Below are 14,431 nucleotides of genomic sequence, written 5' to 3' on the forward strand. Positions count from 1 at the left end.
AAAGACTGACGTCTGGCTAAATATGTCACTGTACACTGTACTCTACAATTGGCTTAAACATTCCCTCCAAGTCTACTAAGAGTTAGCGCAGATTTGCTTCTGTCTCATCATCCAGGTGGAGGCTGCACACTGGGGGCTGAGGGGACTCCCTAAAGTCCCCAAAAATTAATGAGCATTGCTTTGAAACTGCTGCATTCTAAATGTGGACTCAAATGTGTGGATTCAGGCTATCAGGTTTTCTAAACATCAATCCAATACTGTTAACATTTGAGTTGCGGGTGAGTACTAGTACAGACAGTGGTGGGGACTAATTGCACATTCATAGATCCATAAAAGCTGAATGAAGGGAAAGGTATAAAAAAAATGCCATTTAATTTTGATTAACAGGGATGAGCCCTTAAGGGTTCCCCTGAAATATTAAACTTAGCAAACAAAGAAAACTGTAAAGTTAGCAGGAAAACGCCTACTATTTTTCATTCATTCGTTCATTTACTCATTTCCTGTAACTGCACCGTAACTTGTTCAGTGTCACAGTGGGTCCGAGGCCTACCAGGAATCACTGGGCACAAGGCAGGAACACACCCTGGATTTTCACACACACTCACACTATGCAATAGACATTTATGCACAGCCAGTCCACCTACCAACACGTGTTTTTGGACTGTACAGAGGACACACACACACTTTTATTATTATTAGTAGTAGTATTAATATCATTTCTACCAGTACCACCACCACTACTTATATTCTCTTAGAAAATGAAGGAAACATTATTGTTATTCAGGCAACCTGCCTATATTCATAACTCAGTTTATATTCTAATATGAGCCCATGATGGACCAGTGTGTCTTCAGTGCTGTCGGCAGGAGGCATCACATTTTAGACTCAAGCACCTTTTTTTTCTCAGCACTGAATCAAATTTATGTACTACTTATTGCTCCTTATAATTGCCCAGATCACCTCGCTGTGCAGGCAAATAGAAGTTAAGCTGCAGTCATTTTAAAATCACCTTTTGATAGCTTTTCATTATCATGGCCAGATTTGAGGAAATGCTCCACTTAAAATATGCCTATAGCTTCAGACCTAGACCATGAAAGACAGGGAGCGGAGGATGAGACCAAACTTTCCCATTCAGAAGACAAATGAAGCTGAAAATGGCAAATTAACTCCAGGTCATTCATTTACTTTATCAATTTATTTCGTTATTTGTCAAACTAATTACGAGTGGCCTTCGGGGCGTGCGGCAGGTGAATGGAGGAAATCAATCACAAGGCCTCGGCTCAACCTTTAACATGGAGAGTGGAAAAGAACATTTTCAGATTAATACCATTATTATGGGGAATGGTCTTCCAATATGACTGGAAATGGCAATATGTATATTCCAGCTCGGCCCGACCTCGCAGCGAACACTGCTCTCTTGTTGACGCTGAAATTGACTTTGGTGCTATAATTGTTTTCACTGAAAGGTCTAGAACTCAATTAAAGATGTGCTTGGATTCTGTTTGAACCATGCAAACTCTTGCCTATCTCTACTATATTAGAGAGAAAGCGAGAGAGAAATAAAGTAAGAGCGAGAGGGTTCTTAACCTCACTTCTTTCAGATCCACTACATGTCCATTTATTTATTTATTTATTTATTTTTACAATAAATTGTCCTATGTCCTTGGAGTAATGGTCATGATCTGTTACTGCCTCACTGCGCATTGTTAAACATAAAAAATAGGCCATTCAAGAACACTGAAAAACAAACAGACAAACAAAAACAAGCTCTAGTATTCTCTTGATTCATATCTCGTGTGCTCCGAATGTGTAATTGATTACAGTGTATTGTAATCATATAGTAGTGTATATATATACACATTTAAATCAAGATGATTCAAAACACGTCAGTACATAAACCAATTCTAATTTTTAGCAGCGTTTTTTAGCCACATACCTTCAATGACTAGCTTTCATTATCCACAAGGATCAGTTTAGCCCCTTGACATGGCAGTGATCATGACACTAGACCTCTGACTAGAAACTCAATAGGGGAAAGGTGCATGTGTGTGTATGTGTGTCTTTGAGAGAGAGAGTGAAAACACAAGTGCATGAGCTTTGTTGCTAGTATTACCTTCTTTATGCAGACACACACACACACAAACAAACAGATGGTCTGGAAGGACAAGTATTAGTGTGTATGACATTAACAGGAGACAGATTGGCCACCCAAGATCATGACCATAGACCCGATGAACTCCATTCTCTGACCTCTCGCCTCCTCAAATAGGCTGGCTAGATCTCTAGCCAATTATAATGGACTTCAAGATCAAGAGCCCACGAGTCTGTATGTCCTAAGCTGTTAGATAAACACAGCCATTCTCACTGGAGGATCTGACCATTATCATTTTAACATGGGGGGATTTAAGCAATAGGCAATCTTAGAATTAAAATAAAAAAAAGAGAAAACAAATATTGCCTGTTATTCATGAGATGATTGTGTGATTGGAACTTTGTACAGATGAATTCATAAGACCAAGAATGAGATCTGCCAAAACCATTTAACACAATGAACAGAGTGAATGAAGTCGTCTTTTTCCTTCACTGTGCGTTCCTCTGCTATAACACAGACTCAAAAAACTGTGTTCTCAGGGAATAAAATGTGAATCTAAAGGAAGGCAGACTCGTTAACAAACCCACACTTAAGAAAGCAGAAACAAAACGACAAAAAAAACAAGAACAATAATGAAATAGACATAGTGTACATTATATTTTGCTGGCTGTGGGATAAGGCTAAAGTGTCATGTGGAATTTTCCATTAAGAAACATAAAGAAAATCTATCATTTCCTGGCTATTCTTGACTTTAACACACAAAAGTGTAAAGTTTATTTACTTGACACATAAAACTCCATGTGTCCTTACGATATCAGAAAATCAATGCACCAAGAAATATCAGTGAAACAAAACTAATCTCATACAGAAGGATGTCAATGTGCTTTTTGTGGTAAACAATTCAACTGTGGATAAATTAGGTTAACATTAACCACAATTATGAACATGAACAAACTTAATGTGTGTCTTGGGTTCTTCTGCGAAGAACTGTTGTCGACAACAAGTACAGATGAGCATTAGTTAATCAGACTTAAACAGTCTGAAGCCAGCAGAACCACTCCTCTTCTCCATCCAGTATCTATTCGTGCCTCTCTCAGTGTGAGTATGAACCTGAGGGGGGCGACAAAAGTCCAGCGGATATAAACTCTCAGGCTTACATAAATAAACACTATTATAGACATAGTTAAGTCAGTTCACGCCCCCAGATCTATTTGAGTGGTGACGTTTTACCACATGATATGAAATACCGGTGTGGGGGTATAAAATGGCGAGAACGGCGGCTACATCTTGTCCCATAAATAACCCAACCGAGTCCACAGATTTAAATGAATTCCGAAATACTTTAGCTTAGGGTATTAAGCAAACTCACAATCAATGAAACTTGTGTCAGACATTTATCCTAGAGCCACTACTAAAGATTTGGAAACGTGGAATTCCAAACTGACGGTGAGTTAATTACAGACACAAACTGTGGAAACAGGCTGCAGTCTAAATCCCTTTGAGTTGAACCATTAAAAAAACGTAAACTACATTTTTATTTACATTTTAAATCCATTACGTTTTTTCTAAAGTGGAATACTTAATGGAGCTTGGATTTTTAGCTGTACCCCGATATTCTTGTTTTATTCACTATATAATATGACAAGTAAACACCTTTAGTTTATATATATATATATATATATATATATATAAATATAAGAATGATGAAGTAGTAAAATTAGATTTGGGGCGCTATATTCTCTCTGAGCGCCATGTGTCGGAAAAATTACCTTTGTGTTATAGGCCAAAGAAAAAAATGTTCTCAGAAAGGCAGTGAAATGGTAGTGTTCAATGCAATAGCTTTTTGTGAGACAACTTGGAAATCTTTAAACGTATGGTGAACGACACCGATTCTAAAGTTTCTTAAAGAGTTGAAGTCTGACCGACTTATTTATGAAGCAGGATTACCATTTAAATTGACTGTAAACTGTTTATAAGTTTAGTTTAACGCATTTTAAATTTGAAAACAAGATCACAAACGAGTATGAATGTCTAAAGGGAAGAGCTGAATTAAACATGTCGCTCCTCTGTTTATCAGTGTAGCTTCCAGACATTGAAATCTAGCAGGGAGAGCTCGTTTTGTGTGTCATTCTCGAGGATAACAAGGTTTATGTCTCAGTGAGAGTTTAGGCCGCGGGCGGGGTCTATTTTATCGTTTGATTGACGTGAGGGGTTGCCAGGGACTCGCTTGTTCCCACAAATGGCTTCCGCGCGCAGTTTAGCGGATAATTAAAATCTAAATCGACTTAAACCGTTCAAAGAGGCGCGCTCGAGCCCGAGCCGGTAAACCGACACCGCGACTAAAGCCTTAAAACAGAGCACGAGCTCAGCCTCGAGACGCCGGAGCTCGCGAGCCGAGTCTGAGAGCCACAAGCTGTTTAGATAGGCCAACAGCCGTCTACCGACAAAGAGACAAGCGCGGCTTTATGCGACTTAAGGGGGAATTTTAATTTTGGTGAAGACCAGCGGTCTGTGGGTTTAGAGACAATACATCCATAACCTCAGAACCCACAGGTCTCTCAGCGGTGTCCTAGCTTAGCCCTTAGTCCAGCAGCGTCAACCTTTATGTCCTACAGGCCCTCAATATTAGCGTACTGAGGCCAGTTAATTCGACCAGAGCATTAATCCGGTAATGAGTCACTTTAGGAACATAACACATACATTTGTTTTTTTTTTAAAGGGGGCATTTGAAAATGAAACTGAATTGAATTAACACATTAATTTGGGGATCTGGAGCAATACAAATGGTGAAATAAAACAACTCATTGAGTTTTTGTGATCTGCCTCAGTCTGAAAACGTGATAAAACGAATCATTCTGATTTTGTGCTGATTCTTATGTAGATAGCAAAAAATCAAACAAACAAAAAAAAAACAAAAAAAAACAAAGCAAAAATCGTTAAAATAAGTTTCGGCATCTCACCTGGGCACTACATGTTTGGAGTAAACTCCAAAAATGCTGTATTGTTTGTCCTTTGCGATGTTTTGACCAATAGCCTGTCACAAACATTTCATTAACACCCCTGGAAACTGTGTTTACTTCTGGAAAAGGGGTTTATTTAAGTCTGTAAAAGGCCTAATGCTCACACGAGGAACTAAAATAACCGAATAATGTTTTTCATCTTCTTGTAAGTATTCCATAAAAAATGATGTGCATATCAGAACCAGGCGGCCTACGTTGTTCCACTTTTTGTGTAGTGTTGGGTGCACAGTAGCCTGCTTCTAAATGTTGACACATGGTGGGCCAGAATGTCCTTTCTTTGTTTTTATAGGGTTATTTTAAGATAAATTGTAAGATCAGATTTCAGTACTGAAACGTGACTCTGAGATGGAATGATAAATGCAAATAGGTTTTATCTGGTGCCCTCTAGAGGAAAAATTCAGATTTATATTCTGATCATATGTTTTGGAGAACTGCGTTTTGTCATGAAAACGGATGTAGTGCAGTTATGCACAAAATAAAATGGGGATAACGAAAAGTAGCTCCCAAAGTGCTTCAGGTTTGAAGAAGTACAATTACTGAGATTGCTTCACTGTATAATATTAAGCTAAATGTTAAATAGCAGTGTGTTAGGTAGAATGTTTGTCAGTAGCCAAGATGTGATCACAACAGCTAAGAAAGGAACAGTGTGGGTAACACCCCAGTGGTTTGTGAAGGCACTTAAATAGAAAGAAACTCACATATGGGTGAGAGGCTTTATTATCAGTATACTGAAAATGACAGAAGTGTTTTGCATTGCACAAAACCTAAGGCTCCCAGGAGTCATCGAGCTACACATTGCATGTAAACTACCAAAGAGTCTATCACATAGGACTTTAAAAAATCCTATCCATTATTCAGTAACAAACACAACTAATCAGGCCCTAATTCAAATAAAATGTGTTGTTTAAGCAGCAATATATCTACTGGATAACAGAATCTCAGTCTATGTTTTTAACAGGAATGCCCGATGATCCATTCTAACATCAAATCAATGATATGCAAATGCTTTATTTTTAATTTCTCACTAAATTAATGTTGAGTCTACTCATAATTCCACAACTTAAAATAAAAAGCTTTTACCCTTCCTTAATTGCCCAAATCACTTAAAAGCCCCAGCTGAACACAGTGTGAACATGTAATTATGCATAAACCAAGAGAAACAGTCCAAAATCATTTACTTAAAGAAGTCTTATTGTGAAAACTTTAAACGTGTTTAATTACCTCATCTTAAACAATATAATGCCGTCTGAGTCAGAATTCCATCACTTTTCTAACATCTGGACACATGTTACTATTCACAGTCAGGAGATGTCAGGCTGCTGTATCTTACTGTTAAACAGGTACATTCTCTCATCTCGGTTCTGCACTGACACTGATCAGAGCAAAATGAAAATTATGTTACAGCACCAAGTCTGTTGCTACATTTCCAGATGTTGTCGAGATTAAGAATGGTTTCGTGAATAGGATAAAGTCAAATGCTCTCTGTATCTTGAGCCATAACCCAGTAAGTACACTGTGACCTGTACAACAGAGATCCTTGTGTGTATTTTCAAGGCGTCTTATGAGATATGGCAAAAAAAATAAATACATAAAAATTGCAACAGTTTAACACCAACCACCAACTAAAATATCTGAGAGAGACTGACAAAAGTAGATAAAATGATTAAATGCAATGCTTCGTAAGTCAGATAACCAATCAGTAAAAAGATTAATTCCCATTCATATTAACATTGCACAGCATTCCTATTATTTTGTCCAGCTGTATGTGTTTGACTGACAGGGTGCCAAATGATGGCAGCTGCTCACAGCTGTGCGAATAAGAGTTGATTAGGTCAGAGAGTGTGAGTGTTTGTGTAGGAGTGTGGAATTTCATTATGTATTCCCGCGCTTGGTTCTGATCCCTGATTAGGGATCTAATTACCCAGTTTAGACTGTAAGTGGGCTATTTGCACGTTGGTGCTGGAACTGAACCCTGCTTGGATTAGTCTGTGTATATGAGTGAACGAGTGTGTGCTGTGAGTCCTGTGTGGGTTTTGCTCATGTGTGGGCTATTTCTTGGTAGCCAGTGCTACTCTTGGCCAAAATAACATTCTCATAAATGTCATCTGCCCCATTCTGTGTTTATTGGTATTTGCCAAGAGCATTGGATGATGATTCAAGGATGAGGGTTGAGTGGATTACACTGAGAGGATGTTTATATTTGTCACCTCTGTGTGTGTGTGTGTGTGTGTGAGAGAGAGAGAGAAATGGATGGAGAAGAGAGTGTAGAAGGGGAAAGGAGAGTAATGGAGAAGATGGAGAAGTTGAGAGAGAGAGAAATGGTGGGAGAGTGATAAAGACTAAAGGAAAGAGTGAGAGGGAGAAGGTTGACTGAGAAGCGAAGTAAGAAAGTGGAGAGAAAGTTGTGGAGGGGAAAATGAGAGAGAAGGAGGAAGGAGAGGAAGACAGTGAGGTGGGGATAGAGCGATGGAAAGAAAGCACATGGAATGGAGGTATAGTGAATGTAAAGAAAGCAAAATGAATGAAAGGTTGAGAGACATGGGAGAAAGTTAAAGAATGATGGACTAGGAGAGAGGATGAGAAACAGAAGGATTGAGAGTAAGAAAGTGAGGGGAGGAAAGAAATGGAAAGGGAGAGAAAGATGAAAAAGGCGGGGACAGAATGTCTGTGACTGGTAGAAGGAGGGGGGAATGGCTCAGGATTTAACTGGCGACCATTATGTAACAGCTGTAGGCGTCGGCTGTGATCTGGATCAGTGAGTGGGTGATGAGAAGAGACTGACATCGCTTCTCTAAGAATAGCTCCTGTTAATTGGGACTAAATTAAGGGGTTCATTTGGGGACCTGGCCCATTCTCTTTCTTAAATGAAGGCCATTACAGACACAAGTAGTGGGACTGGGAGCAGCTTGGTCATGATGTCGTTGCTTTCTGGATCCATTTCTCATATCTGACCCTGGCTTGTGATCAATTTATAAGGCTTCGTTTCTCCCCACACGTTTTGAATTTGGCAAAGACAGTTCACTGTACCGGCACCAAACTGTAGTTTCTAATGTAGTTCCTCTCTCACTTAGAAGGGTCTTCTGAGAGCACTTCACAAAGAAATGTTTTCTATCTCTCTAGTGCCTTCTCCTACATTTTGGAGAAACAGAAACAAAGTACATACCCTGACAAACTCTCTCACTCACTCACACACACTCTCAAACAACAACAGACAATAAGAAACTGAGCGGTTATGGTACAGTGTCTCTGTATATGACCCACTGCTATTTCCAACACACGTCAAAATGTAGAGAATATGTAATTATTGATTTCAATGGTGCACCCTTTGTGGACAGGCATGTTCATCTTACACACAGCTATAATCTCCATACTAAAGCTAAAAATGTAACAGGATGCTCTGGAGCAGCTCCAAATGAGCAATGGGATTATTATCACCATGTTCAATGACAAGTATGGACCTGAGGGGTATAAATCCTGGTTCAGGCCTTTGGAGCAGTGTAGCTGTGCTCTTTGGAGTATGACGTTTGGAATGTGATCCAAAAGTAACCAGCCAACATCCGGATCTAATCTCAGTGAAATCAAAGCCTCACTGGAATGTTCCAACCTTTAGTCCAAAGACTTCCCAGAGTAGAAATTAAGTTGTTGCAGCAAAGGGAAAAAATATTTGATCCTCTTAATATCAGAAGAAATGTTGGAAGAGCAGGGGACTATTGACTATACCATATAGCATAAGAACTACCAGTACACATCCAATACAGCAGCCTTCATTCTGGATTCTTCATTCTTTCTTGGTGTCTGTGACTGGGAAGAACTATCCAACTAACATCTATGTGTCCATATGTCACATTCAATAGAAGAAATATATAAATATTAGTGTTGAATACGTTTGTTGCATATGGCCGATTAATGCGCAATAAAAAAAAAATAAAAAAAATAAATAAATATATATATTTATATATTTATATTTATTTTATATTTATTTATTTAATTGCGCATTACTCGGCCATATGCAACAAACGTATTCAACACTAATATTTATTATATATATATGTATGTAAGGACACTCCATGATAATCTTTATGAATCTTTTTGAACATATTTAAACATATAAACATTTGAGCTTGATTTGAACAGTACTGAGAGGTGGAGCCTATATAACTCAACCAATGAAATTGAAGAAATTATTTATAAACATAATTTGTAAAATGTAATGAACAAAAATGTACATTTCTTGTGAGAAAGTTAGGACACCCTATGCCCTAATAGCTGGTATTTCCCCCTTTGACTGAAATAACCTCAATTAGATGTTTCCTGTAACCATCTACCAGTCTCCGACATCGACTGGTTTTTCCCATTCCTCCATGTAGAATTCTTTCAGCTGTGTGATATTAGAAGGGTTTCTTGAATGCACACATCACCCAACAGCATCTCAGTAGGATTAAAAACCGGGCTCTGATTTCTTACTTTTGAGCCATTATTTGTGAATTTACTGTAATGTTTTGACTCATGGTCATGTTGCATGGTCCACGTCCACTTCAGCTTCAGTCTTCATTTTCCTCAAGCACCCTGTGATACAGTGAAAAATTCAGAGTAGATTATAGATGGAGAGCTTGCCAGGCCCTGCTGCAGCAAAGCAGCCCCAAACCATGATATTTGCACCTCCCTGCTTCATGGTTGGTATGGGTTTCTTATGCTCAAATGCTGTGCTGGTCACCTTCTGTTACTGTGTTCAAATAATTCAGCTTTGGATTCATCTGTCCAAAGCACATTGTTCCAGAAGTTCTGGTCTTTGTCTGTGTGCTTTCTGGCTAACTTTAGTCTTGCCCTGATGTCTTTTTGACAGCAAGGGTTTCCTCTTTGTGCAGTCGTTTCCTGATTGTAGTTGCATGTACCTTGACATCAACTGTGGCAAGAGCCACTTGGAGGTCCCATGGTGGCATTTTAGGACTGTTGGAGATTTCTTTATGCATCTTGCGGTCTGCTCTTGGACTGAACTTGTAAGGATGGCCTGACCTGGCCATGTTGGCAGGTGGTTTAAATGTTCTCCGATTAGAAATCAGACATTCTACTGCCTGGAAAATAATTCACAATTGTTTTGAGATTGTTTTACATCCATTCCCAGACTCATTCATCTATAACCTTCTCTTTAGATCTTGACATGGTGATACCACTCACTTCAGCAACCAAGGGCAAATCAAACTAACATCTGAGGTTTAAATAAGAGCCTCCTCCAATGTCCTCTTTAATGATGGTCTACTCATTTGCAGCTGACGTGGTGCATTTGATTCTAAATAGAGACATTTTTAACAGTAATAAATGTAGGGGTGTCCTAACATTTTCCTCACAATAAATGTACAGTTTTGTTCATTAAATATTACCACTTGTGTTTATAAGTTATTTCTTCAGTTTTATTTAGTTAATATATATATAGTTCCATCTCTCAGTACTGTTCAAATGAAGCTCATATGTTTTAAAAATGTTCAAAAAGACAAAGGGTTTCATGGGGTGTCCTGACTTTTACACATGACTCACATATATTTCATTTTCAGTAAATGTTTATTATTCTCCTGTTGACTACAACTGGTGACCATATGGACTGTGATTCTCCAGAGCTTTCTATTTAGGTCCTTAGTCTCCTTAATGGCTTGTTGATTATATTTTAGATCGCATGCATCTATTATTGCTGGTTACTTTCAGCTGTTCCAAGAAGTAATTGAGCTTTTGCAAAAAAAAAAAAAAAAAAAAAAAAAGTAATTAAAAAAAGTATTCCCCATTGCGATTCCCTATTTTTAAACATGAAGCAGTCACTAAAGTCCTTTGTCCATTTATTAGCAATATATTTACATATAAACATATTCCTTAAACATGAACGTTTTCACTCAGGGGTGTTGCTCTGACACAGCTCCAGTGTTGTGGGTTTGTGGGTTCTAGTCCAAGGCTAGGTAACTGTCTGTGAGGAGTATGGTGTGTTCTCCCCATGTCTGCTTGGGTTTCCTCCTGTGCTCCAGTTTCCACCCACAGTCCAAAAACACGTTGGTAGGCTAATTGGCTAGTTAAGTTTTCTGCTGTGTTCCTGTGCCCAGTGATTTGGAATATGCTGTCACTCCCTCTAGACAACAAAGTTTAACTACACCACAAGATCAAACCTGTCGGAACCTTCAAACTGGTATTTACTCAATATTACATGAACTCATTTTTGTTCATGTAATGTTGCCTTGCCCAATGCTATTTGTCAGCTAGAGGGGTATAAGATGCTCAGCACTGATCTTGTGGTGTAGTTAAACTTTGTTGTTGTTGTTAATTAGTGTAAATGAAATTCCTCTCAACTGTACATGGGTGATGATCAGTGGTGTGTTACATGAGCATTTCTTCAGAAGGTCATTCAATTCTTAGTGATTTTTAGGTGGAGTGTGGTATGCAAAATTGATCCTTCAGTCAACCATTGAAAACAATGTGTGTGTGTTTAATGAACTGAATGTCATAGGCGGCATGTCTACAGCCACACCCGTGTTTGGGTATTTTGGGAACTCGTACTAAGTGCAGTGAGCTGAGGGTGTGAACAGCCAGGACCCAGCAGCTGCTTCTCCTTCACGAACAACGTCCTGACGTCTTCAGCCCCGGCGCTCGCGGACGATAACAGACCGGGACAAGTGGCGTTATTATTATTTTAATTATTTATATTTTTCAGTGTGAAACCTGCTCGCGGGGCCTCTGCAGTATTATGTCATCGTAGGGCGGCAGGACCCCGCCACCGCCTTCTAGCGCTCGGGAGCGACTCGCCTGCGCTTATTGCGGTAGAAAGTGAGCGCCGTGAGGATGTCGAGGCTCGGTTAGAAGAGAAGTCCAGCAGAGCGGACATCCTCCTCGTGCACACTTCCTCGTGCCGATGGGGACAAGGATGAAGCAGTGACGTCGGCTCTAACAGAGGCGCGAGGGAGCAAAGCGAGACAAAATAAAACACCGAGAGCGCGATACAACACGCAGAGCAGAGAGAACGGGTTGCTAACGGCTAAACCGGCTAAACATTAGCAGCGGCGGATTGAACCGGGGCGTTATAAGCTACACGCACGCGCGCGCCAAACACACTCTGCCCACCCCTCACCGTTCGCCCTCTATGTCTCCGGGCGCCGTGCGCGCGCCGCCGCCGCCGCCATGTGCTCGGTGAACGCCGCGGACGAGGAGCAGAGATGGGTGCCCACACATGTGCAAGTGTTGGTGATGCGGGCGCGCGATTTGCGCGCCAAGGGCAAGCACGGCACGAGCGACTCCTACGCGGTCATGCAGCTGGGCAAGGAGAAGTACTGCACGCGCGTGGCGGAGAAGACCACGGAGCCCGAGTGGGGCGAGGAGTGCACCTTCGAGCTGCATCCTGGCGCTCTCGAACGCGCGGACGGAGGTGCGTGCAACCTCATCCTCACCGTCATGCATCGCGCGCTCATCGGACTCGACGTGTTCCTGGGCCAGGCGGTCATCCCCCTGGACAAGGCCTTCCGCGAGAGGATATGCATGAAAAACGAGTACGTTCTGGTTCTCCCTTCTCTTCTCTTGTCTTGTGTGTCTTGGTCATTAGCGTAGCTCCAGATGCGCGTGCAGGCCTTCAGGGCAAAGGGGAAGGTTGTGTAAACATGATCAGCTTTGGTCAGGTTTCTGATGGCAGTGAATGAGTCCCAAAGTGCTGGATCTCCCAGCTCACTGCTGCAAACCTCAGATCCGCAGTCACGCCCTCTTCGCGCTCAGCTGGGGGGATTTTGGTGGTGACGGTCTGTAGGGTATCAGTGTAGCTGTGTTTATCACGTAAACTCTTAGTTCAGCACACACCTGCCTCAAGGTCACAACACATGAACAGTGTGTCTTCACTGATGTTCTGTTCCTGCTGATGATATAGATGTAGAGCACTTCCATATTCTGCTGTGTCAGCCTTGGCATTATGTAATATTAATGCAGAACGAAAGCAGGGCTCCACTGGCATCCTCGTGGTGCTACTGGGATCTAAGTCTGCTTCAGCATTCCCAGCAGGCTTTCAGTTATCTGGTGATAAACAAATAGCCTTCCAATAGGATTCAACTGAATGAAATGCTGAGAACTAAATGAAACATCCAGAGTCTTTGAAAGCCTTGTGTCTTAATGTGTACTCAGTGTGGGTCTTTGCTATTATTCTTGTATCTCAACTTGTATTTTGTGGGGATTTCTGCTGCAAAAACAGCCCTAGTTAAACTTTAGGTAACTATAATTTTAACTTTCAACCCAAAGATCTCGTAGAATTAAACAGGCTGTGTTTGTCACTGTACCTTTGCGATAGTTCTATAAAAGAGGTCTGCTCTGTTTGGTTGATCATAATTGTAGTGTATATATCATCGATGAAAAACATGTATCTCCAAAAGAATTAATAGTAATAAAAAAATTGTAACATTAATTTTAAAAAGATTTGTTCAAATGATGTAGTAAACAAAAAATTGCCAAAAATGGAGATGCTTTTTTTTTTTCTTTTTTTTTCTTTTTATTTATTTATTTATTTTTTTTGTATATTGAACAGCGACAATATGCAGTTCCAATTCAGGCATTCCTTATAACACTGGCATCAGTGGGTGGGGCTATACTAGTTTCCACATATGGATTTGGGAGTGAAACATTTTGGGGTTTTGACATTGTGTTTACATACTTCAGCAACTTAAAGAAATGAAACTAAAAGAACGCATGGGCCCTTTAAGCATTCAGGGTGGTTAAATTGACTCTGTGACTGCCCACTGGCCTGTGTGATGTGCAGTGTAAGCAGCCTGCTAGAATGCACATAAAGACACGGATGACTTGATGCTGGGTCTTAGTACAGGCCATTCTCATAAATATCTTTGTAGGGCTCATCAGTATATTGTTTGTTAATCAATACTGTAATGATGGCCTCTGCAGAAGACCACAGTTCAGTCAACAAAATCTTTAATAGTGTAAGTTTTTCCCTTTAAGCTTTGCTGAGCACTGAGAATAGTGATTTACTAATAGCAAACACTGTGCAGATGGACATCCCAAGTGCAGAAGCCGGCAGGGAAAACATCAAGCATCGGTAAAAGCAACTTAAACAAATATTAAACATTGACTTGCACTTTTTAATAGATGTAAATGTGTTTTATAGCAACTGCACAGAACAGGAATTTGGACTTAACATTTAACCCATCCATATCAGTACACACACACACAGGGATCAGTTGGGGGTTAGGTGACTTGCTCAAGAGCACTTCAACTGTGGATGTTGAGGGAGATAGAATTGTTCTTTCACTCTTCTTCCCAATTTCTTTTTTGCCTGTCCCAGGGATCATACTGCCAGGTT

General features: G+C 40.3%; 1 protein-coding gene across 4 annotated transcripts in view; it reads left to right on the forward strand.

Moving 5' to 3' along the window:
• Positions 1-3,365: 3,365 nt before the first annotated feature.
• Positions 3,366-14,431, forward strand: part of rab11fip5a (RAB11 family interacting protein 5a (class I)) — a 32,282-nt gene continuing 21,216 nt past the window's right edge. For 2 of the 4 annotated variants that reach the window (XM_066679036.1, XM_066679037.1), the window contains exon 1: positions 11,027-12,629. In XM_066679036.1, coding sequence (XP_066535133.1) covers positions 12,265-12,629 — 365 coding nt within the window. In that variant the 5' untranslated portion in view covers positions 11,027-12,264. Of the gene's footprint in view, positions 3,539-11,026; positions 12,630-14,431 lie in introns of those variants that run through there. The other 2 variants (XM_066679038.1, XM_066679039.1) reach the window with 2 other exon arrangements.

Source organism: Hoplias malabaricus, chromosome 8 (assembly GCF_029633855.1).
Source record: "Hoplias malabaricus isolate fHopMal1 chromosome 8, fHopMal1.hap1, whole genome shotgun sequence".
Lineage (NCBI taxonomy): Eukaryota > Metazoa > Chordata > Actinopteri > Characiformes > Erythrinidae > Hoplias > Hoplias malabaricus.